We start from the raw sequence: 18,030 nt of genomic DNA on the forward strand, positions 1-18,030 counted from the left end.
ACAGGAAATATTCTCATCACACTGGTACAGACTTGCACACTGAAAGGCACTAGAAACTGCCTTGTCCCATACAGAGTAATACGGTGTGTGGATTACACTGGTTAGTCATCTGCCTGCTGCTTAAGGAGTTAGGGAAGCCTGGAGGAGGCATGGAATGTGTCAGGGGAATGGAATACTTCAGACAGGAATTATTAAACAGACTTCTGCAGGTAGGGAAATGACAATTGAAAAGATAAAGGGCAGAGATCTGTAGCAAGCTAGGCCAGCTTCACGACCCTATCAGCTGTGCACTGATGACATCTTGCTGCCAAGGGGCAGGAGACATGGAGCATGCATCTTGGAAAGTCAAGGGCAATGGGAGCGTGAAGAGTCATTCATAGGCTAGAGATGACAACGAACCCGCTCCCCCTCCCTTTCTGTGATGGGACGGAGTGCAGGACTAGGTCTCAGAGCAGACTGGTGGCGTTGGTCAGTGTAGTATCTCCCAGTTTGCTTATTCCCCACATTTGGGAATTTGGATAACCCTGCAGACTCTAATTCAGCGTAGCCCTGCTGCCCATTGCCTGGAAAAGCCACATCATTCTTACTGGTCATGAGTCACAGGCTGGCCTCTCTTCTGTGCGTGAGCTGTGGTGTGGAGAGTTTCTCCTTGCTGTATAAGGAGAGCAAGAGAATGACTGAAGTTAGCAAAACTAAGATATATTTACAAGGATGGATTTTAATCTATATTTAATTATGAATTTGTGAAGCTTCCTTCTGCTTTACTGACACTGACTAAATTTAATTTCTGAAGGGGAGCATGGTTGTAGAGAGAGGACCATATATTGTTACTCAATAGGAGCCTCTACTCCAGCCTCAAGGAAATGTCTTTGCACGCTTTGTGCACAGATGGGTTCTGTATGAGCTTTCTGTCTTTTTCTGAGACAGCAGACAGGGCTGCGTGCTGCTGGAGGCAGGCTGACAGACTGGCTGAGCTTTGGTCTGTTCTGATCAGTTTCTTTTCTGAACCAAAAAGAAAGCCTGATCCTCCCGAAGCACCAAATAATTGCGAGAGTGGTGTTTTCTGATCAGCCTTATTTTTAACTTGCTGTCAAATCAGTCGGATAACTGTGTAACTTGTAGGGATGCATGTGATGCGTGCTTTGTGTTTTATTCTTCCCATCCACTTTGGACTTACTACATAGATAGAGCCTTTTCTTCTCTGTCCTGGTTCCAAATCGACTTTGTTAGTTTTGCACTAACACATATAAACCAGGAAAAACAAACGTACCGCTAATCTAAAACGCTTCCTAAATTTTTAGGATTTATCTTTATAGATGGAGCCCATGTGCTTTGTTCAGCTAAGTTCAAGGAATTTATATTCTCCAGAGACTTCTAGTTCTCAGTGGTGTAAACTGTTAAAGAGTTGAGCTCTAACCTAGCAACAGAGTCTATAACATTGTCATGCCTTCCTGGGTCCTCCTTCCTTTAAGCAATCTTTGCAAGGTCTTGCAGAAGGGAGATACCAGAACGCTAATGTTCAGTCCCAGCTCCACTACTTGTTCCTGCTGCATAACAGTGTGTCTGTCACAGATGACAGGCTTGCAGGACAGCTGCTCCACTTTCAAGACTGACAGATGAGCTAGTGGAGGAGCAGAAACTCCCTCTCTTCTCAATAAAATCAGGAGACTGCCTGGCTGAGCCAGTAAAGAGAACGTGTCCCAGGCATAGCGGCCTAAGTGTGCGCTGTGACTCCTGTTTCTTTGTGTGTATTCTGCTTTGTGGGACAGGAGAGAGATTCTTCTCAGGTGGTTGGGTAAACTTGGAAAGATAATAGTGTATTTTTTCTGAATGCTGAAGTTAAAACCAACTTTCTTTCTTCCTTCTCCCCCAACCCTGAGCAGTCAGTGAATCCCTACATTGTGAAGCTCTCCATCGTAGATGATGAGGCCACGCTCAATGTGAGTATTTGACTTGATTCCTCTGTGCTCCTGGGGATGCTCTTTCACATGTGGTGTTAGGGTAATGAATGCAATCATGGTGTCTGGTAGAAACTGTCTAGGAACAGTGCCACTGTAAAGAACACCAGTATAGTGGGTTTCTGCCCTAACTGCACTCTTGCAATAGGTTAGGCAGCTCATGATTTGGACAGTTTGATCACCAGTTAAATGGTGGGGGTGGTTAAAAAGCTAGGTAGCAAGGAACATGCTAAAGTTGATCTATTACACATTTATGAACTATCTATACACTATTTGCTGTCACATGCCAAAGAGGCACAAGATAGCTTATGCCAAAGACCACCTCATTTTCAGTGCTGTGTCATCCGATTTTACCAGTCCACAGGTCAATTCCTGTAGCTCAGTGGAAGCTTGTACCTGAGTCAAGAGTCCTCCAACATATTTTGGGTTGTAGTCACTGCCTAAGTTTTGAATCCAGGCCTGGATAGAAAGTGGCAGCACACTATGAGCTATGTGAGGTCCGGAAGCTGTTCTTTAGGCATGAAGTAAAAAGCAAGCTCCATGCTAACTAAAGGGCAAGAACGATTATTCTGAGTTAATTAAATTAGCTTGACAGAAAGGATGATCAGTAGCTGTGGAATGGTGGAGGCTGTTTGCAAGAAGTGAAAAGATTACTAGTGTTTATGGCCTTTGTTTTGAACTTTTGGATGTCCTTCCTCTGGCACCAGCTTCCTTCTGAAGTTCTTGCTGCTTTATTGAGGCTTCTTAGTGAGTAAGCTCTGTCTGGACATCCAAGGAGAGTGAATGTTCTCTGTTGAACTTAGTAATTAGATATCCAACTTTAAATTTTGGTGTCTTGATTTTTGGATGATATTTTTGTTGTATCATAGCATGTCTTAATAGTTCAAACAGCTTCAGGGGAAATTCTTCATAGCATGCTAGGTTATCTTGGCAGGGGCAGCACTGCTATGTGTGTTCAGTGTGTGATTTCCTGCATTGAGATTTGTAATGTAAAGATTTTTTTAACACTTTTTTTAGGGAATGGGACTTGTAATTGCCCAGGCTTTATCGGAATATAACAGGTAAAACCTAATTCTCTTGTTTTTCAATGCATGATAGTTGCTGTACCTTTCCACAACTTTTTTTTGTGTTAAAGCACTTATTTATCACCTAACAGCCCTGATGCACCTGGAGAGGCAGGGAATAGTCTTATGCTTTGAGGTACTTCGGCTCAGTTGTTGCTGTCATTGCAAGTGTAAATGCATCTGTACCAGCTGTGCTGATGTGCTTCAGGAGAGATCTTGCTGTAGAGGAAGATATCTATTGTATGTTTTTACTATCATTAATTTAATCTCTGTATGAACCTTGTATAAAATCTTAGTCCCAAGTGAAAAGAGAAATTATTTGCTGAGTACTTCTGTTAGAAAATTGATTTAACTGAAACTCGATCTAAAACAAACAAATATATCCAGGACTATCCACATGCCAGATCAGCGATGATTAGGGGATGTATGCTCTTGCAAATGGTGGAAAGCATTAACTGCTTCTGAAGAAAGAGCCAGAAAGCCAGCAGTAGGGGTAGCATGTTCCCAGCCTCTGCTTCATAAGCAACAGCACAAAATGTATAAGTTTTCCTAAGAAGAAGGTGCTTCAGAAAAATTTAGAAACTTACAGCAGTTTCACCTGAGCAACCCAAGACTTTTTTTTTTTTGTGCAGTAGGATTCTCAAAGTATCCAGAAAAATGTTTTAATTCCTTTGAAGGTCTGCTATTGCAGATATGCAGATGACTTGCAAGATCAGCAAATCATGTAAATGCATTTAACAGAGTAAATTATTAGAGTAAAGCAGAAAAAACGTCACCCACCCAACTTCCTTCATTCTGACAAAAGCTGACTCAGACAATGGCCTGTTTTGCTTAGCTCGCTCTTTCCCCCTTCCCAAAAAATTTAGAATTGTTTTTTTTGCATGTTGCATTGCGTGTGATCAGATCCCTCTATGAAAGACAGAATAAATGGCCATGTGAGCTTTGCTAGTCCATTTGATTGCCAAATGAAGCAACTTAGCTTAAATCTGAGGTACCCAACCTATTTGTTGACTTCATTTACTCCAGTTCCAGTCCCTTCACTTACTCCAGGAACGTGGGATAAGGCAGGATCAGGCCATGAACCGTAATGGTCCTCGTGGTTTCTGCTGGCCATAGGATGATCGACTCTGGTTTAGTCTGTAGCGAATGATGATTGAAATGAAGCTGTTCTGTGGTTACTGACTGTGTGCGTTCACGTGGTTCATTACTGTTTTGCCAGTGCAGGACAAAATTTCTTAAGTCACTTGGTCCCTTTCCTTCAGCATTAGCCCAGACTGGATGTATCCTTTATAACAGCACAGGCATTGTTCAGTCTCACATCTTTCAGCAACCCCACTTCAACTCTACACAATTTACAAATATTTTAATACCCTTTGCATCTCTTTTTGTGAGTTCTTGAAAAGGGCTTGTGTGCTGGTTAAACCACGACAGCTTGTGAATGTTGTAGCTTTCTCCATCCTGTATCCTTATCAGATAAGACTGTCTCATAGGGATTTAGATAAAATAACTCTAGTTCCATTTCTAACCCTGAAGCTTCATCCTTGTTCCTTTTTGGTCAGGCAATACAAAGATAAGGAAGAGGAGCACCAGAGTGGTTTCTTCTCAGCCCTAACTAACATGGTAAGCAAGGAAGCAGTGTTTTTCTATTCTTAAAATAGGTGCCTTCATGGAAGTTCAGCAGGAGGGTGTTTCCAAAAACTGTGAGTTTGAGATGTGGGTTCTGGAGGGGGAGATGCCTTGATCCAGTCCAAACCAAATACAGCTCAAATGGCTGTATTCTGAGGAGCGTGCTGTTGTCTGGCTAGGAAAGCTCTTTCAAAGGATGAGAACTCTATTCTGGTGTTGATAATTGAAATTGTTTTCCTTCATCTTCTTCATTCTAGTTGACTTTATTTTAAAAATCACAATTACTTGTTGGACACTTTTAAACAGCTACTTATTTTTAAAAACAAGTTGCTGCTCTGCTGATGTAGCCTACAACAGAGAAGCTGAATATTTTTGTGGCAAAGTCTACTCTGTCACTAGCTTTAGAGATCTGGTTTTTTACTGTCTTGTTTCTCAAGCCTGGGTGCACTGTAGCCATGAAGTAAGCTTGGATTCTGCAATGGGCAGTGTCTGCATTTTTGGAGGGGTACCCTCTAAAGGCAATTGGGAATTTTGTCCTTGTAAAGAGTATCCACTATTCCCCTTGTTCAGTTTGGCTTTGCTTCAGTCTGAGATTTAATTGTAGTCTAAGATGTAACTGACAGGAAAATTTCCTGTAAGTAAACGTAGTTCAGTGTTGACAGCTGTCTGTCAGGAATGACATGGGTAAAACTGCTACCACTTTCAGGCAAGCAGATAGGAAATGATCTCTGTTGTCCTTTTACAGAATCACAGACTAATCCAGTTTGGGATTCAAGATACAGTCCTTTTTTTCCTCTTTTGTGATTTGACAGGTGAAGCGTTTGTCAGTGACAGTAGTGCAAAATAAAATGTGTTTGTAGATGGTCATTCTGGTTCCCATTTGTATTTTACTGGTATTAGAAAGAAAGTTGCATGTGTGCCCTGGACACTCCTGCCCTCTCCCAGGGCACTTCTGATTTAGTTAAATCCACGTCTTCTCTCTTGTCTAATAGCTTTCACAAATTCCTCCTATGCAATACTCTTTCTTTCCATAGGTGGGCAGCATGTTCATAGCAGATGCTGATGAGAAGATCTCAGTCCAGTAAGTGCACAGATGTTAGTTACACAATGAATGGCAACTCACCACATTGGTCAACATGATCCGCTCCATCATGGAGCTGTTCTAATGTAGCAAAGCAAACTAGAGGGACAAGTTCTCCTCTAACTAAAATGGTACCACACCCCTGCAAACAATGGATCCTTACTTAAGTGAGGAGGGTGCAGCAAGAGGAGCCACAGCTGAATTGCTTGTGATGAAGTGTATAAAAAAACCCAAACAAACAAACCAAAAAAACCCAACTGTGGTTTTTGTGAGGTATTTTTAACATATAATAGCCATGTTGGAGGTGGCAGATGGGAAGTGATGGTTCGTGCACTCTTGTCCCCAACAAAATGTTTTCTAAATCAAGGGGGCAAGTGATAAATATGAGGGTTTGTGGTGTCTATAGGAACCTCTGCCCTTAAAAGAAAGGACTTTAAAAGGAAAACAGTTTGAGCAACGAGGGGGACCTTCAGCAGGAGAGGAACAAAGACTAGTTGAGCTCTAAAAATAGCTATTTTTATGGATTGCTAGGTGCTACTAATACTCGGAAGAACAACTGGATTGCAGAGGCAGAGTTTTATATAGTTGAAAAAAAAATTCATTTTTTCAGATGGGCCATGCTTCTGAAAAACTCTTCTCTTGAGATTCTGATCTGGTGTTAGCCATTAACTAACTGTGCTTTTGCCGGTATTCTTTCCACAGAACGAATGAAGCAATCCTTCTGGCTCTCTATGAAGCTGTTCACTTAAACCGGAATTTCATCACAGTTCTGGCACAAGTGAGTTTCAGTGCCATGTTTGCCCATTTCTTTGTAGTGGGTGTCTTTGAAATTAGAGAGTCAGAAATGGAATCCGTGAAAAGATAAGTGGTTTGGTTTGGTTGTGTCGTCCCCCCTCCCCCCCCCCCCCCCCCCGTACTTGTCATAGGTGTAGATGAGTATGAAAGATCAGAAGCGGGCCAGGGCCTGGGTTTATTATACTTCTAGGAAATGCTTCCTGCCTTGCCAGAAAATGAGTAAAGTTTTCAGGGCACAGCTCATGTTGGAATGAGCCATTTTCCCCACTGAATGGGAAGGGCTGCGTGGAGTGCCTTCTGTGCCCTATTGATACTGCCTTTAGGGGGAGATGGAGTGGGTGGACTGGTAGGGATAAGACTGCTGCAGCTATCAGAGCAATTCGTGCTCTTGTTAAGTTAGAGTTGAGGGAAAGAGGCTGATCCAGCTCCAAAGTTGGATGAATTGTCCTGTCTGGGTGTGCACAGACTGCATGTTGTTGTCTGTTTGGTTATCCTTTGCTTAGGGACTAATCGACATGTGATGACTGTTGTTTCAAATACTATTTTGTGTTCAAACTTCCTTGGAGAGCCCAACCCCTTTTGCTTGGGAGACTGCTGCCAGAGCATAGTACTCCTCCTTGTGCTGTTTATGGTGAAGAAACAGCTATGGCAGCCTTCTGAGAAGCAGTGGGCTGCTCCATGCCTCTGATCACAAACCTCTGGATGCTTTTCTAAACACTGTGTGAGTTTGCAAAGGTGGTAATTGCTGGGAGACAGGTAACGAGCCTGTCTGATCCGGTGATCGTGCTGTGGCTGGCTGGAAGGATAGCGTGATGTGTTTAGGAAAACCTTCAGGTTTAGGCTTTTAATTTTGGTTTGTAAGTACTGTTGGTAATCTGTGAGAAAAATGACATCAGCAAAACAGTTAACACCTTTCCCCAGTTATTTCAGGTCTTCAAGAGTGTAGCCATACATCACAGGCTAGACACTTGGCATGGCGGAGGAGACCTTTGGGGACTCCTGACAGTAGAGGTGATGGAAGAGGTCTGATAGGCACATCTACTGCCTCTGAAGAAAGCTTCTGTTCCATGGGTGGTTAATTTGCTGAGGTTCCCTGCCTCTCTTTTCCCAGGTTATTCATTCCTACCACTTGTGAGAGATTTCTGCTCTTTCAGTTCTGTGTAATACCAACTCAGGCCTTTCTGTGGTCAAGATATCCCTGAGGGAAGAGAGGCCTTTGGCAGGGAAAAGAGTAGGGCAGGAAAAGAGCGACTAGAGTAAAAGCTCTTAAATTAAAAATAAAAGAATAAACTAGTTATTTGTGAAAGTGATAGCTGAAGTGGCCACTGATCAGTGGGTTTAATTGAAGTGGAGGCCTGATGTTCTTGGGTGGATTGTCTGTAATCCTTCATTTAAGAGAAGGCAAGGTAGGTAATGCTGTCCTTTGGAAAAAAACTCATAAAAGTTGGTGGATGCTCTTGTCTAAGTTGGTGTCCATTGCTAGGGACTGCATGAATGACTACCTGCTGCTGTGTGGGCGCAAAGGAAGAGCAGGGATACAGTTGTGTTGATGCCTGAAGCATTAAGGTTTTGGTATACTTGTTGGTCCTCAGTTTTTGCTGCTAGGTGGCACTATTATCTCTCAACTGACGGTTAGTGTTTGGGGAAAAGAAGGGTAAACACCATAGCAAAATCTATGGAAGCAAACCTGTTTTATGTAAGATTTTCAATGGAAAATTGTATTTTAAAGTTTAAATCAGTATCTGTAATGATTTAAAATTGTCTTTGAATTGTGGTATATGTGTCTGTGCTTCCTATAAAATACATGCATTTATAGTTGCTCATAAAACGAGATATTCAAAGACAATGTGGAGGATATCCGCATGTGAAAAATCCTATGGAACTAATGTCAAATCAGCAGTTCTGTATCCCTTTCTTTTAGTTTGAAATTGTGATGATATATTAAGGCAAATGATACATTTATGCAAAACTTGCCCTATGAAATGGACACTTTGCTTGGCAGCCAGACTTAAAATAGCATGGCAGATTGCCTACAGTCTCACCAGTGTGGATGGATCCAGAAGCTTACAAAGAATAAAGTCAAAGCAGTAATTAGGCAGGCAAATATTGGCAAAGATGAAATGGGGAGAGAAACCGACTGATGGAAGCTGAGAGGATCGATAATGATAGTGTTGTGTTATGTTATGCACTCTTTTCCTGCAGTGCCTGGGCTTTATAGTGAGACAGGGAAGTAATAAATTGCCATCATCTTTGAATATGAACAGGTGGAGGGCAGGAGCGATGAGAATTTGCTTTTGGAAAGAGAAGTAAAGGATCTTGGAGAAAGACTTCAAATGCACACCCTTGGGTTGTTTTGGGGGGAATCGGGAGCTATAAGCAGTGTAGGCTTCTGCGTACCTTTTCCCATTCTGCACTGAGGAAGGGCATGTTATCTGTCTGCTGGGGACAGCCAGCACTTTCTGATTTATATGTATGTTTTGTGGAGTAAGGAAATTGATGTACAGTTTAATTGTAGACGTCCAAGGTCAGGAAGCCTAGCCTTGCTTTTTGGAGGAGAGGTTGAAGTTTCTTGAGACTTCATTAGTCATGTCTATTGTGTGAGAGCGTGGAACAGCACAAGTAGTGCTCTGTATGACTAGTGCCTAGGGAAGCTGTTGACCTGTGTATGTATGGGCATTTGTGTTTTCTGTTAGAGCCATCCTGAAATGGGGCTGATGACAACACCAACAAGCCCAATTCCAACGACACCTGTCACTCCACTTGGAACTACCCCGCCTTCTTCAGATGGTAAGAAATGTAATGATCTCCTGGGGAAAAACAATTAAAAACTGTAAAATAACTAGCAAAGCATTTTCTCAAGATGGCAACTAATGAGGTCTGTCTGGAGCAGATGTAACCTGGTGGTCTCTTCCTGGAGTGGCTTGCCTTACTAAACATGAGCAAGATTCTTTGACTTGAATTTATTTCTGTTTTGCCTTGTATATTGCTCAATGAAATTATGCTTATATTCCTTCTGAAAACAGTACTGTCCCAGTATCTGCATGAAGATACACCCAGCCCATTAGTTATTCTATGTAGGCTTTTACTTAGGAATATTTCTAGTGTCAGGTTCTTTGCCTGGAATTATTTGTCATTGGAACAGATTTACAGAGAATCGCAGTGGATTCCTGCTTGTCATTAATGCACTTGTCCCCAGCTTTGAATTAATTGGGATTTGAATCCAAGCTGGATGTGGAGGTATTCCTCCCTCTTGTTGCCTTTTCTCTGATAGGCTTTGTAAATGACTGCTTGCCCCGAGATCTTTCTTCTAAATGAGATGTTACGTGTCCACATAAATACGCTTTGAAATAATCTAAAATAAAACCCTTTCTGTTTAAGGTATGGATAGATATAGCCTAGTTTAAGAGAAGAAATCAAATGGCTTTTGTCACATACTTTTAATGACATCCTCTAGATCTGAAGAAAGTGTTTAAGGAAGGAATGGAGTCAGTTTGAATAGAACACAGTTTGGAAATATTTCTGGGGAAAAGCAGCCTGGGTTACTCAGTTATATCAGCTATTCAGGTCATTTGATATCCTAGTTAAGGATGATCCTCCTTGTGGATGAATTCTATCTGGTTACCATGGATATCAAAAGCTTCAGTTAAAAAGCCCCCTATGTCTCAAGTCTCCCTGTGCATATAACATAAAATGTAGAAGGACGGGCATTTTGTGGGCTTCTGTTCAACATGTTCATTGCAAATGTATCCGCCCACACACCATATTATACAACTGACAGAATTTATGCTTACCTACATCTGCAGCTTGCTTGCACTCTCTTTTTTTAATTTACCAAGAAACAAAAGCAAAACAAAAACTCCATCCTGCTTTCAGCAGAGGCAGTGATCTTGTGAAGCTTGAGGCTTCTCGCCGCTTGTAAGGTTACTAAGTTTAAGGAGAGGAGCTGATCTTAATGTGCAGCAATTACATCGGGAAGCATTCTTTATTTCTATTTGCTGTGACCTTGCTGATCCCTACTCTCAGTGACTTTCTTTTTTTTGAGGACCTTGGCTTGGTTTAATTTGAGTGGTGGTACTTTGGTATTGCTGTTATTTTAAAGGTATGTCAGAATTTTCCTCATTTTCTAAGGTCTTGCAACTCAGCTGTAAAATTTGCCTATGGCTGGGAGTTAGCAAGAGGCTTTTTGGCTTTGGAATGAAAAGATTGCTTTCTTCTTTTTCCTGCGTTTAAAAAAAGTGTAGTTGAGCTCTCTTCAAGTTACAGCAACATGTAGAAATCCATCTACGGGTTTCAGGCACTTTTTTTTATGCTGACTGGGATTAAAAATGGGTTCAAATTCTGGTTTGAAATTTCTCTGTTAGCCTATAATGTGAATTAAAGCTTTTTAAAGTTTAAAAATGTCTGTTAAAAAAATCAAGGTCTGTAGCATGAACCAGGATAAGCAGTGATGTGCTCTTCAGAGTGATTTCTTCTTTTTTTTTTTTAAATGAGACTTTTGCTAGAAACTGTTGATCCATAATATGTAAATCAAGTGTGCCTGTCACCATAGTTATCTAAATGTCAGTTTGCTTACTGTTGTTAAATATTCATTCACTGCATTCATTGTAACAGCTCCAGAAGGACCCACTGGGGATATAAATACATTTTTCAGACTTTTAGCTAAATCTTTGAGCTATTCATAATATTGGGGGTGAAAAAGCTTCCAGTCTCATTGCATAGACGTTGCCAACAGACTGGGCATGTTAGCAATGTGTCAGGAGCCCCAGAGCTTCAAGACTGAATGGACTAAACCAGCTCATGCTTGGGGAAGTGCAGCCTTTAGAAGCTGAAAGCCCCATTATCATCATTTCTTTGAAGCGACTCGAACAGCGAGGTTACATTGATCTATTTGGCCTATTGTTTCCAAGGGCTACAATTTTGTATTCAAGGTGATTGTATAAGCCTGAGCTCCATGAGAACCTTTGCTGTGCTCTGGGCCTCTCAGTACTCAGTTTAAAGAATCCTGCATTTTACTGTTGGTTCGTCTCCTTCATCCTTCTGTGCCTGTGCTTGCCCCAGTTCCAGGGGTAAATAAATCTTACTTGCCTCATTACAGCGTTATGAGATATAAGGCTTGAATTATGAAAGGCATTGTTTGTTAAAGCAGACTTTTCTCTGAACCAGGATACAGTTGTGTTACAGGATCAAATCACTTCCCCTCAGAGCCCCAAACCTAGCCATCCAAAAATCAGACGTAGTAATTCCTCACTTCTTGCAAGGCCCAATCTCATCATAAATACCCTTTTCTTTCCTCAAGAGTGAGAAAAGCCTTGAGCATTCCTGAGGATAGATGGAAAAGAGATAATACAGTTCTTAAGATGTGTGTCCTAGTGGTCTGCAGATCTGTTTCCAGTGCAAAGGGAGCTTTATCTTAGGTTATCTTTATAGCTTGAGAAGAGGGCCTTCTGGCAATCGTAATTCAAGCCACCTATGACCTCCTGCAAGTTTGAGCTCCTAGGCAGCCAGAACAGTAGTGTTATTGTCATGTCAGGACAGGCACGTAGGGCTGGAAAAGATCCCCTTGACTCCTTGAATCTAGTGCCTCGTGCTTGCGGGCACATCATCATAGAATCCCTTAAATTTATCAAGCTCTGTCTTAGTTTGTTAAATTTGTTTCCCAATAATTCCTGTTGGGAGGCCGTTTCAGCATCTTGTTCCTTGAAGATTTCTATAACTTTCCAACCTGCATTTCTTGTCAGTTTATACCCATTTATCATGACGTTAACCTTACTTTGGAACACAGATAGCTCTTCATGCAGTGGGTTACTTGCCTGTGTATTTTGCTGTCTCATGAGAAGGGCACTCTGTTCCTCTGATCAACCTACTAGCCTTTCTCTAAATTTGTTCAAGTGTGAGTTCATCCCCTTTTAACATGGCATCAGCATAATTATGCACAGTGTTCGAGACAAGGTCTCACCAGCATCTTGTGCAGGGCATTACTGTGTTCCCGTCTCTGCTGGAAGTGCATTTCTGGATATGTTGTAGGACGACACTTACTCTTCAGTGCTTTGTGCTGGTAAGTCATCATTGTGATCTGATAGGGTACCATGCATGGTATCACAACGTTTTGTTTGCAGCTGGTGAGCTCTCAGCTTGCCATGGAAATAAATCCCTGAATTCCTGACCTTGTGGCTTGTACTGTTGAATTTCATCTTGTATTTATTATCTGGTCTGTGTTTTTATCCCGTTCTTTGCGCGCAGTCTGATATTCCTCTGTGTTTACATAACCCAACTTTCTACCATTAGCAGATTCATTAGTAAACAACTGTTTCTTGTGCCCAGGTCACTTACAAAAAAGAAAACTGTTCCCTAAACTGACACCTAAGGAATTCAAGTAGTAACTTCTTCCTAGACTAATAATTTCTTCAATTGTTTCTGCTTTGCCAGATCTTCGATATACTTCAAATTTCTGTATTTGTTCCCACCTATCTGCTTCACTCTTAATTTTTCATACATAACTATATTAAATGCTTTACTGAAGTCCTCTTAGACTAACTCCATCAGTTTTGGGTTTTTTTGGGGTATTTTTTGTCTGAGCTAATTTATCTTAAACGATATCAGACTTACCTGGCAGGATCTGTAGGTAAACGCATGCTGTATTTTTCCCCACTTATCTTTTCCCCTTGCTTCAATATTTCTTGTAAAGCATTTCTGAATGAGGAGGCTGAGAATGGCCCTTGCTGACAGCTCAGGCTCAGTCATCAGTAAAAATGTGGCTCAGTCACATGATAGAGGTTTGACAGCTCATAAACTCAGTGCTTCAGATGGTACATGGGGAGCGAGCAGGAGGCACATTGTGCAATTAGCTGAGTGATTGAGATAGCTTCTTGTAAAGCCTTAGGCAGATGATGTCCAGTGTTAAGGTGTCAAAAGTACAACTGGTGGTAACAAGGAATGTATCCTAGAGAAATGCCAATGAACTGCAGGTATGGAAAGTACATTTCTGCTCCCTGCTGTGTTGTGATTTCTCTAGCACAAGCTATGATTGCTTCTGCTTCTTGGCTTTTTATAAAGCTGCTCTTTCTACCTCTCTTTTCTACCATTTTGGTCATGCAATAATTGTTACATTACTGTCTTCTGTGTTGCTTCTGCAAGAGAGGCTGTTGTTGGGAGGGAAGAACGGAATTGATGTGGACCTTTTGCAACTGAAATTCCAAAATTGCTGGAACTGAGAAGGGTCTTTGCTGGGCGTGTTTCTTTCCAAACTGAGAATGGTGTGAATGTTAGTTGTGTTGGTTGTAAGAACTAATTGGATATCGGTGAGCATATCTTGAGCTCCCTAGGTTGGGAATGTTGATGAATGCTAAAATAGCAGGCTGATCTCCCTCGGGGTGGGAGGCGGGGGGCAGGACAGAAAAGGGTATCACTTTGCTGGGTACCACAACCTATACTTAGAGCAGGAGAAGTGGTCTCTGAGGGAGTAGTGGTACCAGTCTTCAAAACAAAATCTTTGCTGGGCGGTCATGAAGGAGGAGGAGATCAGGTGACCCTGCAAATAAGCTGATCCTATCCCCGATCTGTGAGTCTGTGACTTGGTTCTCTGTATTGTTATCTCTTGTATTTGTGGAGGGTAAACGTGTCTTATCTGCTTTGTTCCAGTTATAAGCTCTGCAGAGCTGCCTTTGGATGCTGATGTGCAAACTAGCAACCTGCTGATAACCTTCTTGAAGTACAGCTCGATTGTGATGCAGGACACAAAAGGTAAATAAATTCTGTTGATGCAGCTGTGGATGCAGCAAGCAGTGCTTCTTGAAGTCAGAAGGGCATAAGAACGTGTCTAGTGACTCCAGAAATAGAAGGTAACTGGAGTCCCTTTAGAGGACTGAAGGTTCCACCTTTTGAGAAAATGAAATGATTTCTTACTGCGAGATAAGAGTTATGAGACTAGGAGAGACCTGATGCTGGCAGGACAGAAGTCAAATATGGAAAGAATGTAATAATAATAGTAGTACCTAATAACCAAACCTCTCCCTATGCAGGAAGTGTGAGCATATCTGATTCCCAACTGTCTGTCAGAGAGGGGAAGTCATGTACCAAAGAATTGCATTTTTAAGAACATTTAGAAGCTGACACAGGAGGCAAAGCTCAGCATTAGGAGGAAATATTTCCTTTGTCCTTTGGTACTTGCTGGTTAAACAGGCAGCTCTAATTATAAAGAGGACAGCAGTAACTTACACTGTACTGGCAGTAATTTGCCTGAGAAGATATATTTCCATATTGTGCTTTTTGTTTCTCCTGATAGTTTTGTGGGGGTTAATTTCAGCTTGCTGGAGTTGAAGTATTGCTTCATCTCCTGCTCAAGGTACCCAAGGGTGCTGGTTTGCCCAGTGGTTGTATGGGCAGGACCATAGTGTGAATATAACAAGTGATCTTCGTAACGTATTTCAGCCTATTACCAACTTGTGCTGTTAAGTTAGATGTAACAACTGAACAAAACTAGGAAGATAGCTGCAGAGCTATGATACATCGATTATTGAACTTCATGAATGCTTGGCACTGAATAAGAGAGCAGGCAGGAGAGTTTCCTTGTACCTACTAGCTTGCAGTGAAATAGTACCTGGCTGTCTTGTTCGGTATGCAAGCTAGCTGAGGAAAAAGTGAATAATTGAAATTAGGACCAAAAGGGACTTCAAGAAAATATCTAGCGCACCCCTCAAAACCAAGGCAGAATCAGGTTTACCTGTATCTTTTCTCAGAGATGTTGCTAGCAGGTTGGATGAAGACACTCTGATAGTGGAGCATCATTTTTAGACTATCCATTCCAGTGTTTAACTACCCTTATTGTGACAAAGCTTCATGTGCATCCTAAATTCTTTGCTGTGACTTAAATTAATTACTAGTTGTCTTCTCCAAGATAGATGCTGAGAACGGATTATTTCTTTCTTCTTTGTGACAGCCCTTATATATTTGAAGTCTGCTTTCATGTTTCCTCTTGCTTTTGTCTTTAAGCTAAACCATCTCAATCTTTGCTCAATCACTTCTTATAGATTGCACACATGAGGAGGGCTTGCCAGCTCTCTCATCATTCTCATTTGCTTTTCTCAGGGTCTCTCTTGCTGATCCAAGTCTCTGATGGAACAATTTTATGTGTTTCAATTTAACTTCTGCACTTACTAGTCACCGTAATATGGAAGGTCTGCATAGGGCCTCAGGAACTGCCAAACTGGATTAGTTTCAGATGGAGTGAAATCTGATAGAGGGGATTCCTTGCTAAACAAGCCAGCGAGAGATAAGTTTTTATTCTGGTATGAGACAGGAGTTGATGTTTCTTTCTTTACTTTGGTTCTAGCTTGTATAACATTTGAAATTTGTGTGACTTATAGACTTAATCTCCTTGCCGCCTTGGTAGTACGTGGCAATGAGCTCCACTGACTGATCGTTTAAAAAAAAAAGTGTGCCTTCCAAACCAGTGCTTATTAATTCTAGTGGGTATATTCCTGTCCTTATATTTTGATGATAGGTGGGGCCCTGCCTAACTTTTTTTCTTCTTGTGTAAGACCAAGCATGTGACACCAATATAGCAACAAGAGAAGAAGAATGAATAACTCTAATTTACTCCATGTGTCTTGAGACAGGTGGGAAGACTAAGAGGAGAGACTGGTTTGTTCCACATCCAGGACTAGACAGTTGTTTCGGTCCTGTCCCAGAGAGCATAATTTAACAGATTGCATTTGCTAGATCCTCCTCTCGTTTTCTCTCTTGTGTCAGTCAGAGGCAGCTGCCTCGGGAGAAATAAAAACGCTGCATCATTTCTTCCCATCTGTAAAATAGGGTTCATACTGCTGTACCTCCCCATAGGAAGTGGTCTGCTTTGTTCCTTTAATGAAGGATGCTGTGAAAGCATGAAGTGTCTGTGCGAGTAACTGCCTGCATAGCTGCCCCATAACTGCTGAAAATGGCATGGTGTTCACAGCACATTGGCTGAAGGCAGAGTACTTGGCATGAAACAGGAGCCTTCACAGCATGATCCCCAGAGAGAGAAGTGGTAGCAACACCTACAAAAATATACAGGGAGGCCTTACAACAGGAAAATAACAAGGCTCCAGTGCATCAGAGTTCTTTGGGGCCATTTCTGCTGCTTTGCTGGAGTAGAAAACTTTTCATGTAAACATTTTGGCTGAGGTGAGGAGACATAGGAGAGACTTTTAACTCTCCCATTCTAAAATCCCTCTTCATCTTTCGTAGTGCAGCAAGATGAAATCGGCACACTTCAGGGCACATCTTGTTAGTAAATATCTGTCCCCCAGCAGCATAGAAAAGAAAACAAAAGAGGCATCAAACTAGACAGAACAGCTAGCTAAGCCCATTCTGTCTATGTTTATGGATTACCATATACACACTAACTAGCAAAGTGTGTGTAAAAGTGACCTGCAAAGATGCAAGCAGTTTTGGCTGATGCTGTCTTCTGATTTATATGAAGGTGCTCTGGCTGTTTCAGGTTTCCCTCTCCTCCAAGTTTGACTCTAAGGCAGATGTCTGGGATGGCATGTTTAGTAGCCTTATGCTTTAGAGAAGCTATTGGAGGTCTCAGGAATGTGCAGTTTTAAGCTTCCTCAGAATTTAGTTATAGGTATGTTGTTGTGCTTTTTTTTGTTTGTTTGTTTTTGTGGTTTTGGGTGTTTGTGGTGTGAGTAGTTTGGTTTTTAGAACAAAGATTTTTTTCAATGAACTTGATTGGACAATGCCTTGAACAACCTGACCTTAGCTGGCCCTGCTTTGAGCAAGGATTGGACCAGAGGTTTCTTAGAATCATAGAATCATTAAGGTTGGAAAAGACCTCTAAGATCATCGAGTCCAACCGTCGACCCAACACCACCATGCCCACTAAACCATGTCCCTAAGTGATAGAATCTTCCATCCTAAGTTACTCTATGACTGTATGTATCTTGTTTTTTTGGTATTTCAAGGTTAAAATTGAGAGAGAAGAGTTTTAAATAATCCAAATAAAAATTGCATTTTTCTGCCTTAGTCCCTCTCTATTTGTGAGTCTTTCAGCCCTCCAATTGTCATTCAGGGCAAAAGCTGCTTGAAACTGGAAGATAAATAACAAGTTGCAGAACGTGATCAGGGTGGAACTCTTTTGGCTTAAAATGCTAAGTGTTTGCAGACTTCCTTCTTTCATGATTTTGCACAGAGCAAACTAGGTCGTGTCTCTCACTATTGGGGTTAAAACTCAGGACTTTGAGCATAATGTCAGGAGTCATTCTGCTACACTGTGCTGTGCCTCTACCAAAGCTTTGCTGCTTGTTTCATAACCTACAGCAAAGGTGATCTTTTTCTTTCTATCTTGTCTAAGAGAGGGAAAAGTGCATCTCAGCTGTCGCAGAAAGACAGGGACTAACCCCAGTATTTAGAATATCTGTGGAAGTAAAACTGAATGAGACAGAAGCCCCACTGATAGTTGCAGTGCTGGTGGTTCAAATCAGAAACTTTGCTGTTGGTGCAGACTGGTGGAAAAATTGGTGGG

The 18,030-nt window shown here is 41.6% G+C and overlaps 1 protein-coding gene across 3 annotated transcripts in view; it reads left to right on the forward strand.

Annotated features, from left to right (window-relative positions):
- The window catches only part of ARMH3 (armadillo like helical domain containing 3), a 130,414-nt gene that overhangs the window by 16,934 nt on the left and 95,450 nt on the right, over nt 1–18,030 (forward strand). For all 3 annotated transcript variants that reach the window (XM_076338886.1, XM_076338885.1, XM_076338887.1), the window contains exons 9-15: nt 1,884–1,940; nt 2,976–3,019; nt 4,582–4,642; nt 5,683–5,729; nt 6,432–6,507; nt 9,218–9,311; nt 14,163–14,264. In XM_076338886.1, the coding sequence (XP_076195001.1) occupies nt 1,884–1,940; nt 2,976–3,019; nt 4,582–4,642; nt 5,683–5,729; nt 6,432–6,507; nt 9,218–9,311; nt 14,163–14,264 (481 nt within the window). The remainder of the gene's footprint in view (nt 1–1,883; nt 1,941–2,975; nt 3,020–4,581; nt 4,643–5,682; nt 5,730–6,431; nt 6,508–9,217; nt 9,312–14,162; nt 14,265–18,030) is intronic.

Source organism: Aptenodytes patagonicus, chromosome 5 (genome assembly GCF_965638725.1).
Source record: "Aptenodytes patagonicus chromosome 5, bAptPat1.pri.cur, whole genome shotgun sequence".
NCBI classification, from domain to species: Eukaryota; Metazoa; Chordata; class Aves; order Sphenisciformes; family Spheniscidae; genus Aptenodytes; species Aptenodytes patagonicus.